Genomic DNA, 18818 nt, shown 5'->3' on the forward strand with positions numbered 1-18818 from the left:
AAATAAGAAAAAGAATTTGAAAATTGGCAGGATGAAACTGGTTACATCCTGGCTATTTTTAATTTTTTGGTCATTTAAACGGTATAAAAATCTAAGTGTCCTTTTCACCCAGAAATTATTAGTTTTGGTCTTTTTAACCAATTTCATGTTAATTCTATGGACTACCGTAGTAAAAAAAATGTTGTATCGACTCAGCCGAAATCAAACACATTATCGCCCTTTCAAGCCGTTCGGGGACAAAGTTAGTTTTTCTAATATCATCCGCCGTTTCTAGCTCGAGTCATATTTTTGTATTGCCGCCTGTGGTATCAATAATGGACGTCGGTGATTTCATCAACAGAAGTTGACATCAATAACCGAAGTTGATCCCAAAATAAAAATTAGAAAATAAAATAAAAAAATAACATGATATCTTTTTTTTTTATATAAGAAAAAGAGGCAACAACTTCTAATGTAACATAGTTTGGTTTACAAGCATATCATGATGGTTTCCTTCCCTTACTTCCATATCTCCTGTGAGATGATGTAATAAGTTTTGGGTTTCCGTTCCCCTCCAATGTCTTTTAATACTATAACTAGAAATGAAATTTGTCAAATTTAAAGCTAGATAGTAATGCGTGGAGTTTTTTATTCTCCAAGTTGCTATCTCAAAATAGTTTGTTACGTCTTCCTTCATTTGATATCTCCTATCTATCTGCTCAACATGGATTCTCCTGGTCATTTTGATTAGTTCGCAGGTGTTTGATTCAATCTCTATTATGCTCCCCAATCTTTCTGCCCAATCGAAAGCCTCATGTGCAGCTCTTTGTTGTGTCTCTAGACTGCTCCCTTGGAGGTGCCCAATGCCTCTGGCCACTGTACAGTCCCCTGTGTAATCAAACAAAATTAGTCCAATTCCAAAGCAGTTCAAAGAACTATTGAAATACACTACCATATTCATTCTCATAGTAAATATAGGGGGTGATATCCTTTGCAATCCGAACTCGATAATTTGTTTTTTAGCATCCTTTTTTGTGTAGCTTATATGCATGAAATTTTTCATGTTTTTGGCTTCGACAGCTTTATTAGTGTTCATAAAGTGCCTGATAGAGTATGTTTTGTTGTATGCAGTAACTTTGGCTTTCTCAAAATTAACTTTTCATCTCTCTTTCCAAATGTGCCAGAGGAGTGTTATACACAGTTCATCCCATTCTTTATTTTGATGTGTATTTTTTCTATCATCTAGGATATTTGAGAGCCAGATATGGAAGTCTCTGTAATTACCATAAATAGTATTTGGATCTATTTTTAGTTCTAGACAAACCTAAATAAATAGAGGACAATGCATAAATAAATGAGTTAGAGATTCCCTTTGGCAATTGCATAATATCTACATAATTCAGGATACCCCCTATATTTGCTCCAGTTGGTAGAATGTTGTGAGCAGCTTTCTAGAGGAAAATTTTAATAGAGGGACTTAGATTCAATGCCCATATTTCCTTCCAGTTTTTGTTTCTACCATGTTGATTGCTTCTGCTTGTTGTCAGATCCTTGTACAAGGTTTTGCCAATGAATTTACCATGTTTGGTAAGACACCAGATGACCCTATCTTCCTGATGATTATGTATAACAATATTTATTATACTGTTTGCTATGTCATTACCGAAGATTTCAGGAATGAGGTCTTCATTCCAATGGTTTTGATTTACTATTAGATCACTAACCCTTTGGATATTTTTAGGACAATGTTGGGGTTTCTCTAAAGTTTTTTTCTAGTTGTGTATCCAGAGATCAGACTAAATTTGGATCTTATTTCCTTTTCCAATCTCTCATTTTCCAATTCCTTGGTTTTAATTCCAAAGAGTATACCTTTCCAAACCCATGAATCAGTGAGTTTAGGCTCTGTAGATATATGCAAAATATCATCCTCAGGGAAATATTTTGCTTGCATTATATTATTTGAGTCCCTAGTGAGTCAGGTTGTTGGAACATTCTCCATCTCATGTTGGTGACGATAGCATCATTAAATTTTTCTAGATTCATTAACCCCAAACATCCCTCTTCCTTGTATTACATACAACAATCCAAACTTTTGGGTATATACCTTTGCTCTTTCCCTCTTCCTTTCCCCAGAAGAAATTCCTCTGAATTTTATTCATTTGTCCTATTGTGGTTTTTGGTATTTTCAATGCACTCATTTGGTAGTTAGCCATTGTTGAGGTTACATGTTTAATCATGATCATTTTCCCAGCTGGATTTATGGTTTTTCCTTTCCATCCAGCAAGTCTTTCATATGAATAACTATTGGATAGAAAGCCTTAGTTTTTGATTTGTTAAACAAAGGTGATCTCAGATACTTGTGTGTTAGAGGTATTGGTTCAATTCCCATGAATTCACTAATTTCCTGCACCATTTCTTTTGGAGTATTTTTACTGAAAAATATTCCAGACTTTGCTAGATTAATTATCTTCCCTGAGCAGTCACTAAAAGCTTCAAAAATGTGTAGAATATTTTGTGCTTCCTCTTTGTCAGCTTTGCAGAAGATGATACAGTCATCTGCAAAGAGTAAGTGACTTACAGAGGGAGATTTTTTGACCACTTTTATACATGTATTTTTCCTTGTGTTTCAGCATTTAGAAGAGTTCTAGTTAGAACTTCCATACAGAGGATAAAGAGGTATAGAGATATGGGTCTTCTTGTCTTAAACCTCTGGTTGGTTTAAAGAAATCACAAGGGACTCCATTTAACATGATAGCTAGGTTGGTTGTAGAAATGCATTAAGTTGCACTATTTTGTAGAAAAGCCCATCTTGTTTAGGACAGTTATCAGGAAATTCCATTCAACTCTGTCAAAAGCTTTTGACATGTCGATTTTCAGTCCCATCCAACCCTGATTATCTCTTCTAACTCTCATGTTGTGTATTATCTCATGAGCCACCATGGTATTCATTTATTTACCTTCCAGGTATAAATGCAGATTGGTAAGGGGAGATGATTTTATGAAGTTGGAGTTTCATTCTTTTTGCAATTATTTTTGATATAATCTTATAGGTAGTATTACATAGAGAAATTGGCTAAAATCAACAGGAGAGTTTGGAAATTTCACTTTTGGGATTAGGGAGATGAATATTGAGTTCATCTCCTTCAGCATGAAACCAGAATTAAAGAAAGTTTGCACCATGTTTATAAGGTGAGGGCCTATCGTTTCTCATTTATGTTGGAAGAAATTTGGGGGGAAACCATTTGGCCCTGGAGCCTTATTTCTTTCCATGTCAAAGAGTACACTCTTTATTTCCTGATCCAAAGGAGTTTTAAGAAGTATGGTATTCTCTTCTTCGGTAACAATGCTAGGAATTAGATTTATCATATCCATATTTAGAGTTGGATAGAGGAGGTAGCTATCTCTTTCAAGTGATTTTTTATACACTTAGATATGGATAATCTATCATTTAACCAACTGCCATCTTTTCCTTTTATAGTATTCATTCTATTTCTTCTGTATCTAGTTTTGCCAGAGTTTTGGAAGAAAGAAGTGTTTCTATCTCCAAGCTTTATGGAGTTATTTCTGCTTTTTGTTTTCCAATAGTCTTCTTCAATATCTTTCCATTGGCTTAGAGATTCCTCTAATCTCTTAATGGGTGACATGACATATATTTATTTCTCCAAATAGTTTCTCTATTTTTATTTTTAGTGTTTCAATCTTGTTTTTTATATTGTCAAAAATATTCTTGTTCCACTTTTTGAGAATATTCTTAATATTAAAGAGATTTTTGGCCCTTTTGTAGCTAGCAAGCCCTGTAAGGTATTATCCCAAGCTTCCGTTATTAATTTTTTGCAGTCAGGATGTTCCATCCATCCTCCAACTTATTTGAATGGATAAGCTCCATCCTTCCAACCTGGGTTGGTTTTCAGGATGATGGGACTGTGATCGGAACCTCTAACTACAAGGTGGAATAGGCTAGATTGAGGAAAGAGATCAATCCATTCATCATTACAAAGAGCCCTGTCAAGTCTTTTTTCAACTCTGGAATTATCCATTCTTTGGTTGCACCAGGTGAAAGGATAACCTGTGAAGCCAATATCCTGGATTCTCATTTCGGTTTTGCTCATGTAGTAGGGACAGCTCTGAAGTATATAGGGATAGCTCTGAAGTCAGATAGGTGGGGGGACACATTCAAGAGGGACTGAGCATGATACCGAAATGACAGAAACCGTTGGTACAGTAAGAATATGAGTAATACTATTCACCAAACACACAAAAAGATTGAGCAACTTCAGATGAATACCCTGCAAAAATGCAAAAGTATTAGCACAAATTGAGTATGAGTAGGGGAGTTACCTTATGTATCTATTGTTGCTAGCTCTGGGAGCTTGAAGGAAACCAAGAGAATAGTTACTCTATACACATTTCAAGCCAGAGTAAAAATATGAGAGGAATAAATTTGAGGAATAAATTTTTTCTATTTTAGCACCTAATATGATAAGATCCGTGTGAACCAAACGACATGACCCCACTGGATCCAGTGTTTTAAAACAACTGCATCCGACCAATTAAAAAAAGCAAGGCCTTTGTAGAAGCCAGGATGAAAGAACCGTGTCTTAACCAACCCCGAATGGATTGATTTATTCCCCAACCAGAATAGCACATTCAAACATCATTGCCTAATTCTAGTAAAACATCATTGCACATTCAACCTCCCTAATGATGGTGTGTGCTGACTTCTAAATTCCATTGGCGCTTTGTAGATCAAGGATAATGAAGGGGAAGTGCTAGTAGCCAGCCGGCAACCCCTGGTAAGTCCTTTCTTCTCTTTTTTCTATGTGCAATTTACTTTCTGGAAATATGTATAAAACAAAAGCTAAACTCTTTGTGCGAGGTAAACAAAATATATAATGATCAGTTATAATTAAGGGAAAGTACCAGTTGGCAGCTCTGGAGCAAAATGATTTTTGCAAACCAAGGGTGCTCCTACTGGTGAGGTAATCATCTATCCTCTTTATTAGTTGTTTTTGCTTGTTAACTAGAAGATGAATGATAAAAAATTAACCAGTTGGCAGAAACAACGGCAACTTCATCTGCGAATTGAATTAAAGCTTTGTAATTCACATTTGCGAACTTAGGTTCTTAACAAATCATGCTACAGTGTGATGTTTTTGGTTATTCCTGTGGATATCAAAGGCCTCATATCCAATAATTGATTATTTATATCAATATTGTTTGCTTGCCCACCCTAATTACAGTAAAACCCACCACCTCACATTCACACATCATTGCCTAGACAATGTTTGGTTAAGATGAGGAACAAAAGGACACATCATCTTATTTGAGTAGAATAATATCTCGACGTCATCATCTTTGGATCATCATAGTGACCTCGTCACATGGATACTCCGTTATCCGACGTACATATATGAATGGACAGTATGAGTCTATCAAGTGTGTATTAGTGTCACAAGTTGCGAATAATAATTGATAACAACTAAATATTCAAAGACTGACTTAACCAAGTCAACACTAAAAGATGAAGTCCTTCTGTCTAAGATGTCGAGACTCAGAAACTAATTTACTGAAATCAATATTATAAGAAAGAAGTGGTGTCTGTTTTGGGTAATATCCGGCCATTGATTTCGGCCATCCGACGGCTGGGATAGATTGTTGGCCAGGTTTATATTCGTTCGTACACTGTGTATATACAAGATATATAACCGCCCGTTGGATCGTTTGGGTTTCCTTGAAGGGCCACGATCGAGGCTGCAAAACCCGGGTAATTTGACCCGACCAATAAAATATCGAAATTCGTTTAGGGGATTATGGTCGGGGCCTACAGCCCCGGCTAATTTGTCTCGATCAACAAAATACTGGAGCTTGCGTACAGCCCCGGCTAATTTATAGACTTGATGTTTGACAGTTCTAACCTCCGACCAAACAACAAAAAAAATCAAAAAAGGTTGAGCCCCGGTCGTAAGAAGTGGTGTCTGTCTTGGGTAATATCCGGCCATCGATTTCGGCCATCCGGCGGCTAGGATAGATTGTTGGCCAGGTTTATATCCGTCCGTACAATGTGTATATACAAGATATATATCCGCCCGTTGGGTCGTTTGGGTTTCCTTGAAGGGCCACGACCGAGGCTGCAAGACCCGGCTAATTTGACCCGACCAATAAAATATCGAAATTCGCTTAAGGAATTACGGACGGGGCTGTAGGCCCCGACTAATTTGTTCCGACCAACAAAATACTGGAGCTTGCATACGGACCACGGCCGGGGCTATAAGCCCCAACTAAATTATAGATTTGATGTTTGACGGTTCTAACCTCCAACCAAACAACAACAAAAAAAATAAAAAAAAAGGTTGAGAGGCGGTTTTTTCTAGGTAGTTTTCTCTTTGTTCGTTTATATTTTATCTAAAAAATAAGGGACCCAGTGCTCTTAACTTAAGTAAATAGTGTGTGACGTATCAAGGTCTACACCACGCTCAATTTTCTTATCAAGCCACGCGCGGATAACTCCAAGCAGTATCGTCATTTCTAATAAGGAATGGGATCTCAGCTCATTTCACGAAGCTGCAGTCAAACCGAGTTGGGATTCACGTCAAGGATTTGATAAAGGCAGTGATTGAACAGGGAACTAAGATTTTGAGGTTCGATATGGATTGAAATTGGGTCGAAATGGAAGATGGAACTGGTGGCAGTAGTGGTGAAAGCAGCACTATTTCCGTTGGAAAACTATCTAATTAAGTTCGTAGATTTTTCGGTCAATTGAACAGGTGAAAACTAATAATTTAAGGTATGATGTAATCAAACCCAAACATTCAAATAGTGAAACACACAGTGAAAACAACATGCATGAGGTGATTTTGGCTAAAAATAACATGATCAAGATTATCAGAAGAAAATAAAGATGATCATTAAGATGATATGCGTAATTCAAAAAAACACTTCATCTACTGATTGGGTTGCAAAAACACTTCATCTACCGTGATGTTTAGAAAAAATCTCAATTTAAATTGTGAAAATCAAAGAACTTACCACATCTGTTGGTGGATGCTATGAGTATGTCGAACGGTTTTAATAGCTTCTCATTTGGCTGTTTAGGATAAAGAAAAAAAGTGAGAGAGGAAGACGGCGTGATAAACAATACAACAATAGCATGATTTGTGGAATTCTCCTAAATCTTTGCTCCTTTGAACCTTTTCACCGCCCATATAAAAAACTAATTTTCCTAAAATAGTAGATGCTAAATTTTGAAAGGTTAATTTAGTAAACTAATATAAATATGGGTTTCAGATATTATGAATCTTAATGATGGGATACTCATATAAAAAAATAAGAAAAAAGGGCTGGAGATAAGTTCCCCCTATTGAAAACTATATTTCCATCTATGCGCGCTAATGCTCAGCAAGATAATGGTTTGATTTGTGAACTACAGTGCAAAATGGAAAGCAAGTCTGGAAATTATTGATGTTGCTCAACTGTAATTGAGACAATATGGATGCTTAGGTGTCATTGGCTTAGTGGCTTAGTTATTTTTTTTTTATTTAAGTTTTTAATGAAACTCAATGAAGATGTAATGTTTATGTTTGAATTGTGGTTCAAAATGTTAATGAACATTGCGTGTATGGAATATGAATGTCAGCATGTGGATTAAAAATATTCGAATTGTGTATTTGTTTTTTTAAGATTTGAACGGTCAGTTCCAAGGTTCAGGGTTCAACCGAAACACACTGGGTTAAACCTTAACCGAATAAAATAATTTAGAAAACTGAATCGGTGGTTAATGGCTGGGTGATAGTAGGAATTTTATAAACCGAGAATAAGGGTTTCGGTTTGGATGGAAACCGAAACGGACCATGAATTAGCTCTAGTCACTACGTCCCTGGATTTATCTCGCAACTATTTCCAGGGTGAATCAAGCTATCTACGATCGACACATCCTCATTTTCTTTCCACTTTTAACCTGATATCGTTTTAGCAGATCGTTCGCCAGTATAAATATTACTAAAGAGAGAGATTTTCATCCTCACTTTTGTATTCTTCGTGATTTCATCTATTTCATGTCCTTACTTTTCTTAAATCCATCCCAACCTCACAAATCAGATTTTATATAATTTTTCAAAATTAGGAAAAATGGAGATTGCAAATAGGTAAAACCAAAAAAAATAACAGAATATTAGTCTGATAACCTTATAAGAAAAAAAAGAACAGTAACAAGGCCTTAATTGCTTGTAAAAAGCCCAATAATCTCCCGCTAGGTCGACACATAATTGGGTCGGATAGTACATAGAATAATTGAGTAGAATAATATCTGGACGTCATCATCTTTGGATCATCATAGTGACGTCACACGTTATCCAACGTACATATATGAATGGACCGTATGAGTCCATCAAGTGTGTATTAGTGTCACAAGTTGCGAATAATAATTGATAACAACTAACTATTCAAAGACTGACTTAACCAAGTCAACACTAAAAGATGAAGTCCTTCTGTCTAAGATGACGAGACTTAGAAACTAATTTACTGAAATATATAAATTTTCTTCTTCCGAATGGAAACTGTAAAAAGGTAAAATTCTACTCTCTATATAAACAAGTAGAGAAGTATGTTTAAAATCACAACAAAACTTAGAAATGAGTGTTATGGGTAAGAAAGTAGGGAAGAGAGCCTCGATGGCTTTTCTGTTTACTACTAGTGCTCTTCTTCTAGTACTATTAATCTCTTTGAGTTTTCCATCTCCAGCTGATGCAGGGAGGAGACCACCACCAAAGATGCCAATCTATGTGCCTTCAACACCACCTAAGAAATCTCCACCACCAGTACCAAAGAAGCCACCCCATTATGTGGCTTATAAACCACTAAAAAAGCCATCGAAGCCAAAGTCTCCTCCACCATATAAGCCAGACCTTACCTCTGCCAAATTCCCAAATGTATCACCAGGTGTTCTTGGAAAAATTGCCAAAGGAATTGGCGCACTTGGCAGGCATTTAAGATCACCACCACCTTATAAGCAAGACCATACGCCGTCCACAGAATACACAACTGCCAAAATTACAATATCAGGATTAGGAGGAATAGGAGGAACAGGAGGAAAAATAAAACCAAAATTTCCACCAGGTTTTTTTAATCCACCATCACCACGCCTTCCTCCCACGCATGCCTAAGTAGAATTGCTTGTGTTCTTAGATTGAGTCAATAATGGCGGAGCGACTTGTCATCTATTTGGTGTAGTTCGTTGATGATTTCGTTTTCGTAGTGAGGATTGAGACACGAAAAAAGCTGAAGGTGTTATCAAGTCCATCTCTTATATTGTGTAATGTAACATGCATGTTTCCTTTTGGTCATCATCTAAACCAAACCTTGTCCGGAATGGAAGATGATATATTTGAATAATGAAAATTTCCTATTTTGATATCACCTGATATGATAAAACCTGAGTGAACCAAAACATCAGATCAATTCCACCAGGTTTTTCTAATACATCTAATTGGTCGAGCAGTCAATCATGAATTCCTTGATTCACTATCAATTCCCAAGGAAGACAACCAAAAAGCAATTATCCAACCAGCACAGAGTGTACGAAAATGACTTGCTAATTTATACCCGTGACGCTCATCAGACCCACCCACCGACACAACTAACCTTAACCTATTCCCAAATTTGCGTCATAATCACACTCTAAAACATCCTAAATAACATAATTCAAACAAACTACACCCGATACCTATCAGATTCACAAAAAACAATGATAATCGAAGCACCCAAACAATATTTTTTAAATTCTCAATTTGAGTTTGTACTGTACAAGGCCAAGGTTAGAAATCCATGGCTTCTGTAATTCCTGGATTTGAAAAAATATCTGGTACAGGCATTCTTCGTCTCATCGTTTGTGATTCCACAACATCTTGTTTCGCTACCATACGATTAAGATTGTTGTGAGGTGATTGATTAATATATAATGTTCTTCGGGAATATAAGACCGGATTATCAATTGGTTCCTGTTCACCTTGATTATTATCAAAAGACGGAATAAAACTTTTAGGGTTTATCTGTGGGAGACAGAGTGATCCTTTGATAGACTTGTCCGTGTGAGACAGATTTGTTTATTGTCAAAGCCTGTGATTTTGGGTCGTAGCAACTCTTAGTTGTCGGTGAGATCAGCTAAGACAAACAAATGCGCCGTATCCTGATGGGATCAGAGGCATAGGAGCATAATTGTACCTTGGATCAGTGGGAGATTGATTGGGGTTCAACTATAGTCCAGTCCGAAGTTAGCTTGGAGTAGGCTAGTGTCTGTAGCGGCTTAATATAGTGTGTGTTCAATCTGGACTAGGTCCCGGGGTTTTTCTGCATTTGCGTTTTCCTCGTTAACAAAATTTCTGGTGTGTGTGTTATTCATATTTCCACATTATATTTGTTTATATAATTGAAATAATATAGGTTGTGCGTTTGAATCAATCAATTGGAAATCCAACCATTGGTTGTGATTGATATTGATTGACCCTTCGATATTGGTCTTTGGTACCATCCAAGTTATTCCTTGTATTTGATAAAGACTCGCTAATTTTTATTAGCTTGAATAAAGATCAAATCAAGAGAGAGATATTAACTCCTCGATATACTTTAATCCAGATTGAGTCTGACTGTCTAGTTGATTCTCTAGCAAAGTGTATTGGAGTTAGTCCATACAGATTGCTAAGCGAAATATTGGATGGTGTTGTTAGACCCCCGCTTTTTCAGTATGATATTCATAAAAATAGGGATGACATCTAATAGCGCGCCGTTTGAGAGTTAGACACTAGCACACAATCGATTTTAATGATACAACTTACAAGGATTTGTTATACATCAACTCGCACATGAAGTATCATTGGTGACACTGTATTCTTCAAGTTCTGAGCTGAAGTTTCTGGTGTTGTCACTTCAAACCTTCGAGTTAATGTGGAATTCATGGATGGATGATAAATCTTCACATCATATTCCCCATGGAAGAGCTGAGTCTTGAACTCACCATTACGATCTGTTTTTCCCTCGGAGATATAAGGTTTCCATTCATTGATCAGCATGTCCACAACATCTCCAGTTGGAAGGTTGTTGTATTTTTCATCCGTCAAACACATCCGAAAACATCCGGCTGCACTCCTTGCTGCCCACAGGACAATCCCTTGAACTGCAGGGTGAGCATGGGCTTCCCTCAAGATCTGCTCCAAGTGTAAGCCATATGGGAACTCCTGTCGAAGCAAAACTATCAAGGGTAGCTCTCACGTAAGGAATATTAAGAGTGATAAAACGACTCTCTAGTCCTATCCCTGTCGGACGATCATAGAAGGACCTAATTTGTTGAAGCTTTGCAGCATACTGTGCTGGTGACGCTACGGTATCGCCACTCCACTCCAGTGTATTGAATTCATTCATGAACGTTCTTGTTGTTAGATCAAACTGATGTGCCATTTTGAAGAAAACATCTGAAGCATTTGACCCGAGCATATTTTCAAAAAACTGGTGGTGCAAGTTTTCGTTATTAACATCCCAAGCTACAAATTGGCCTGAGTATCTCGACACAACAGATTGGAGCCTCTTATACGCTGCACCTTTTAGTTCTGCAGGTGAAAGTGAAGATACCCATTTGGGTTGGTAAATTGGGTCACCCCAGAAGATACAATGACCTCGAACAGGTATACCATTTTTTTTTGCAAATGCTAACATTGCATCAGGGTCAGTGTAGTTTTCCACTCCTCGCACCTTTTCAGTGGAATACCACTTCAACTCATTCTCGAATGCGGTCACAGAGAACCTAGACGTGAACCAGCTCTGGTATGCTTGGTTGCTTAGGATATCCTTATTTATGACACACCCAAATGGGAAGCTTGCTTTGTTTTGTCTAGGCCTGAAGTGGATATTTGCGCCGTGTAAAATTTGACCTTTTGAATCGATTACCTGAACTTTTACATCCCTCTTGCGTGCCTGAATACGGTTACATTATTATCTCATTTTATGGTAAAGACGAACAAAAGAAGTAAAAAGTACAAATTACAGTATATATTTAAAGTGAAAAATACTAGAACCCCCTATTATATGGGTTCAATATATAGAAGCCCCACAAAATGGATCCTTCACTATCAACTCCATACTTTAGGAAAATGATACTGCTAGGCCCAAAAAATTAAATTTTTTTCAAATCTAGCCCATAATTAATTATTATGAATTTCAATAATGACAACACTACCCTTTACTATATATACAAGAGGAATCTCAGTAGATATTTTCATTTATCTGTTCTTTTTCTCTCTCTCTTCTCCTTTCATTTTCTCTTTCAGCTCCGGCGGAAAAACCCTAGAAAACTTCTTCGTCGTCTCCAAATTTCACCGATCTTCATTTTTTTCATCGATTTCATCTCCGTAATCTCATATTTCGAAATTATTCATCGATTTATCATCATTTTAAGCTTAGATTCATCCATTTCGTAATCCAAAACCTATAAAAATTCAGTGAAATGTCTGTGAAATTAATTCATAATGCGATTTCTGCTATTCTTAGAGGCGATTCAAACTTAAAACCTCTAGTTCGAGTATTTAGATAGAAAATCTACTGGTAAATCACAAGATCGGCTTCAATTACTTGTTTCTGACTCAGTTTCGTCCCAATATGCTGTTTTAGCAACTCAGTTGAATGAGAAAGTGTTCAATGGCGATATTCGTAAAGGATTTGTGGTTCAATTGATTGACTACATGTGTAATATTAAGTTTTCTCTTAATTCCGATCTAATTTTAGGCTTGATTTCAATTTTTTGGTGTTACGAATCTTTGAAATGATTCTTAGTAGGTTTAAACTAATACAGGTGTTGCTTAAACTAGAACTTTATACCGTGTTTTGTTGTGTTTGAATGATTTTGTGATTGTGTTTTGTGTTGGATGTGGAATTGCTGCAGGGAAGGTGATACAGAGAGGCTCAAAAATTACTGGAAAAGTTGTTTATCCATTAACAAAGACAGTACACATCGTATGTTTGAGAAAAGGCATGAATGAGCTCTTCTTCACTATTTCAAGCTCATCTGATTCTTGTTGAGTCTCTATGCAAGTGTTATTCCTGCAATTGTTTTGCCATGAGTTATTGGATTGGATTTGTTTAATCTTAAATTAATAAAATGAACTCAAGCGACAATAACAGCTTCAATCATTTACATTTTGTTGGAACAAGAAGCTTGAGAGCCTTGAGGTAAACTAATTCCTCATGATGTATTAATATTTCCTCCTGATTTTATGATTCTTATAACTTTGACTTTCCGTACGTGTTTCGGTGATTGACACTCTAAGCATCATCCTTGACAGGCACTGAAGAACACATTTAAGAAATTGGACCATGACGTAAATATACAAGAGTTTTTTGGCACAAGGTATGTATGACTTTAAGCATTGTCGAGAGACACTCTGTAGACTTACCATCAAGTGTCTTTTTTAACACCATTCACCATTTTTTCTTTACCAGACCAAAAACCAGATATCACCCTTTTAATAGGAAAACAAGAGAGAAGGGTCCATTTTTGCAGTACTCAAGCTGTTGAGGTATGCCTCACGAATGACAGTAACTATATCATTCATTTTTATTTTATTTTATGGAATTCAATATGTACTCCATGTTGTCATAAGTAAATGTAATACTGACAGGTGCTGACAAATCAGTCGAGACTCTTGCAAGCTCAACTATCGGAAATGCGTAATAGACTGAGGTGCCACTCCATAAATATTTCTCATCTCAATTATTTGGTTGTTGTTTGTATTAGTGGTCATGTACTTAATTATTTGAATTTCACTTACCTCATTGCACTAGCCCCCAAACTGATGTTTAAATGAATGTAGGGCCCTCTGCCTTCTTGAACTATAAAATTATCCATTTGTGTCAGCCAACACTGCTTACTTGTTGCAGCTTGCTATACAAATTCAAAATTTGGATAATTATATGATTAAGTTTGCGGTCGGCTGCACTGTTTCGGCTGTTGGAAGGATCCAAATAAGATAAACAATATAGAGGATCTAACAATAATGGAAAATTCTATCAAGGAATCACTTGCTCGGGTCAGATTACATAAGGTATGGTTATATTTTTTATTGATTATGTTTCCTTCACTTAGTTATTTTGTGGTATTATCATCTATTCATGGTCTAACTGTATTGATATTGGCATTTTTAATGTGAAAGGAAAATTTTGGGAAGCAACCACTTACGCCAGTAGATTGTGACCAGGTAGCAATGTGTCGTCAATTTTATTTCTGATCTTAAAAGTATAAATATTGATATGGTTTAATCTTGTTAAGTTATTCCATTTTGTAGCTCCCGAATGGAATGAATCTTCCACCTTGTAGTTATATACTTTCCTTTGGATTTGTTTTAAGCTAGGCATGTAGTTATTGGATTGGATCCAGACGTGGCTTGTGCAGATTCGAATGACTTACATATGTAACTAACAATTACACATGCCATATGCATGTGTAACTGCTGATTACATATGAATTTTTGTATGTATAAGGGTCTTAGAGCAATACTGCTGGTATGTCCTTTTGTCAGTTTTCAATAAGAAAATTTCATTGATTGGTTGGTACATTTCATAGTTCATGTTGTTTAGGAACAATGTTAGCATCTTTCATCTGTTTTACTAGTGTATGATCAGTTAGTGGCGGTATGTTGTTGTAACTTTTAAATCCACTGCAGATACCATGGTGTGCGCTTGATGAGATTAATGCTGGAATTTATAATGGACGTATGCGTGATTCTAACTTGGCAAGCTAAGATTGATCTGTTTTTTACATATCAATTGCTGAGTGTGTTAACTTGGAAGTTAAAAGTATGTGTAGCTACTAGTTACACATGCTAATTAGATGTGTAACTTTTAGGTACACTAACTAAATGGATGTGTAGCTACTAGTTACACATGCTAACTGATAGACATTAAGAAGCTTCAAGAAGCAGGAGTTTACACCTGCAATAGATTGACGATGCATACCAAAAAGATAAAACTCACTTTTTGATTTTGAATCTTAAGTTCTTGAGAATGTCATGGTTTTGTCAAAATTTTAAATGATTTTCTCTTTTTTTTCTAGAGTTTAAATGGTCTTTAAAGGATTATTAAAAGCCAAAGTCGATAAAATCTGTGAAGCAGCCGAGAAATTAGTTGTAAGTATTTAAATCATCTTCCTAAACTACTCTGGATTTTGGATTTGTTGATTGTGTGATTTTCTTTTCATTTTTGTTCATTTCTTAATATTGCATATGTAACTCCCAGTTACACATTTCATATCATGTGTAACTCCAAATTACACATGCATTTTATGTGTACCAGCTGATTATACATGCTTGTTTTAAGAGTGTTTAGTTAGTGAATTTCATTTTAGATTGGTAGATGTAATAGCAGCCTAATGATGGATTTGTTACTTTGGTCTTACTATAATGCAGTCCTTGAGCCAAATCCAAATGACCCTGTGTCTGCCTATATGCAAGTAATGGAAATGGTAAATTGTTAGTCATTCTAGTTCTGTATCCTGTCTTAAATGAAGTCCATTGTATTTAGCTCGTATGCTTTCCTTAGTAATTAGGAAACATTTATAGCTCGTATTCGATTTAGATGTTTCCTAGTAGACCTTGTGATATACACAAGTTATTTATATATGTAACTCATGTTATTTATATGTGTAACTTCTGGTTACACATGTTATATGCTTGTGTAACTCCTAATTACACAATTAGGATGCATGTTTAACTGCACATCACACAAGCCATATGCATGACAATTTGCATGTTTAACTAGCATTGGCAGACTATGGATGTGTAACTAGTAGTTACACATGCTAATTAAATATGTAACTTCTAGGTACACAAGCCAAATAAATGTGTATCTACTAGTTACACATGCAAATTAGATGTGTAACTTATAGTTACACATGCTAATTTGATGGGATATGCATATGTAACTTATAGTTACACATGCTAATTTGATGGGATATGTTATAGTGGTTATATTTATGAAATTGAGAAAAGAACATCAAGTCCTAGTAGTAGGGAGTAGTAGTGGATGCAGATTAGACTAATTAGATGCAGGTTATACTTATAGTTACACATAATAATTAGATGTGTAATTTCTAGTTACACATGATGATTGTATGTGTAACTTATGCTAATATGCATGTGTAACTATTGTTTACATGTGTAACTACTGATTACACATGCATTTTGTTTTCCTGGGTTCATATCTATACCCTGCTGAATCAGTTGTGTGATCATTTTTTGCGATATTAATGTGCTAGCACAAGGTTCCCAGGTGTTTGTATTATTCTGCCAGTATAATTACTGTCTGAAGCTTTACTTTCTGTTGCTTAAAATGTCCTTCGTCATCGATAATATGAAAATGGCTTAGGTACATCTAGACTAGCGTTGTAAAACGTCTTTCTGTTAATACAGTGCTAACAACGTCTTTCTGCTGAAGCAGTGATATCTTAATTAAGAGCTTCTCATTCACTTGCAAGGTTAACTGTATTATTTTATGACTGGTAATTGCTTGATAGTCACCTCTCGTTTTTGCTAGTGTTATTCATTTAGAGATGGATTTGCTGATTTTATGTTGACATATCTAAGTCAGATGCATGTGTAACTCCTAGTTACATAATTCAGATGCATGTGTATCTGCAAGTTACACATGTTAATTAGATGTGTAACTTTTAATTACACATACTGATTTTGGGTACACATATCAATATGTATGTGTAACTCCTAGTTACACTAGTCATATGCATGTGTAACTGCTAGCTACACTAGCCAGATGAATGTGTATCTCCTAGTTACACATGTTATATGCATGTGTAACTCTCAGTTACACAATTCAGATGCATGTGTAACCGCTAGCTACACTAGTCAGATGCTTGTGAAACTGAAATATACATTGTTTTATGTACTGTTCATTTTAATCGTATAAATACTGATTGCTTGTTGTTATATTTCAGGTTTTAGATAACTTCATAAAAGCTAATTGCTTAAACGTGGTAATGGTCTCGCTGGAACTGAAGTTGACGCTGAATACACAAGTCAGATGCATGTGTAACTCTCAGTTACACTAGATAGACACATATGTAACTCTCAATTACACTAAACAGATGTGTGTGTAACTTCTAGTTACACATGCTAAGAAATTGTTGTAAATGAATATTAAAGTAATAACTTTTTTTTTTGTGTTTTTTTTTTGATGTCTATTTATTTGCATATATATACAAGTGTAACTTTGCATTACACATATCATAAGGATGTGTAACTTCTGGTTACACATGCCATATGCATGTGTAACTTCTGTTTACACCTTCGCACTGTATTTTAATAATTTCGGGCCTAGATTTAATAATTTTGGGCCTAGATTTAAATTTTATTTAATTATGGGCTTGACAATATGCATAAGGGTATCAAGGTCTTTTAAAAACTCGGGGCCTAGATTTAAACTTTTTTTAATTAAGGGCCTCATATTATGGGTTATCCATGGGTTGGGCCTGAGCCTAATTTCCCCCTATTTAAATCCTCGTTGTTGTATTAATTTCATACCTTGGCAATACCTTCGACTTGTTGAGATCTCCATTGCTCTTCAGTGAATGGTTGCAATGAAACATTATCTACCCATATTTCCACATTGGAGTTGTTGCTCTCGAAAATCGATGAATGTGAAGAAAAAACTAATTAAAATCCATCCAGCCTCATATATTTGTTGTTCATTAATGTTTGGCGGGAATTATGCAGGGTAATATAGACAAGAATTAAGCAAGCAGTGCATGCCTGAAAATAAAGATCAGCATAGCCAGATGAATCGACAGTGAGGCCACCTTTGTTCATGGACCAACAACCAGATCGAGCAACAGCAAACCCCGCAAATTTAAGACCATGGGTTGTTCTGAAAACAGCTGTTACGGGCTCTTTTCCTTGACTCACTTCTATCCATGCTGAAAGAACACCAAAATTTTAATATGCTAGCTAAGGATTGACCCTCAAAACTAAAGATCGACTAATCTTATAGGAACATTTTCACGTACCGGAGAAAGCATAGAGGTATTCCTTATGTAGGTAGATCTTCTGTGAGAAAGTATCATAAGGTCGATTTCTACTGTGAGCGACGATGAAGCTGTTTCCATCCTTTGACTTCTTATGCATTATCTTTCCGCCGTTACCACCAAAAGAAGACCATCCTTTGAGACCATATGAGAACTCTGGATTTACAATTATCCCTCCATTGTATTGAGGTTTCAAAGGTTCATTTAAACACTTCACAAAAATATAGCAATAAATTAAGATGGAGATTTTATATTCCGCCAAGTCTATATACAGATATGACATGTACATATTATGCTTCAAAAATAAATAAATAAATAAATATATATATATACACATATTCACGAGGAGTGGTCTAGCGCCATACATCAATGGTTGCCGAGTGATCGTAAGACAAAGCGTCGATTGTGTACCCAACAAAATGCAGACAAGCACACAGAAACATAAGCCATGCTTTAGGTGCCCCAACAATCTCCATTTGACAATAAAGAAGAAAAACAACTATGTAAATGTAGCAGAAAGGTTAAATATTACTGGAACAGCTTAGTACACGCGCTATTTTGGTGGATAAAATATGAAGAACAATGGTGGGACTATATACATAAGAGATTTAATGCAGATCATGTGTACTTTTTGAGTAATCAAAGCCATATTTAGTGTAGAAAATTAAACCAACCAATTTCTTCTTTTGCTTTCTGTTATCTCTTCTTATGGAATGAGACAAAGCAGCTAACAGAGTTTGTTATAACAGACAGCTGCTATAAGGAAAGAACA

General features: G+C 35.9%; 1 protein-coding gene and 1 pseudogene across 1 annotated transcript; one reads left to right on the plus strand and one right to left on the minus strand.

The window, feature by feature from the left end:
* The first annotated feature begins 8606 nt into the window (after positions 1-8606).
* LOC113286585 (non-classical arabinogalactan protein 31-like) lies at positions 8607-9137 on the plus strand. The gene has a single exon (XM_026535162.1). It carries the CDS (start codon positions 8607-8609, stop codon positions 9135-9137), a length of 531 nt encoding a protein of 176 aa, XP_026390947.1.
* Positions 9138-10814: 1677 nt separating this feature from the next.
* On the minus strand, positions 10815-18522 carry LOC113286586 (annotated as a pseudogene).
* Between the last annotated feature and the right edge of the window lie 296 nt (positions 18523-18818).

The sequence above is a fragment of the Papaver somniferum genome, chromosome 6 (assembly GCF_003573695.1).
Source record: "Papaver somniferum cultivar HN1 chromosome 6, ASM357369v1, whole genome shotgun sequence".
Classification (NCBI taxonomy): Eukaryota; Viridiplantae; Streptophyta; class Magnoliopsida; order Ranunculales; family Papaveraceae; genus Papaver; species Papaver somniferum.

Bases quoted from the DNA above. Each gene is read 5' to 3' on its own strand.
- LOC113286585 (XM_026535162.1), top strand. From the start codon at position 8,607: ATGAGTGTTATGGGTAAGAAAGTAGGGAAGAGAGCCTCGATGGCTTTT.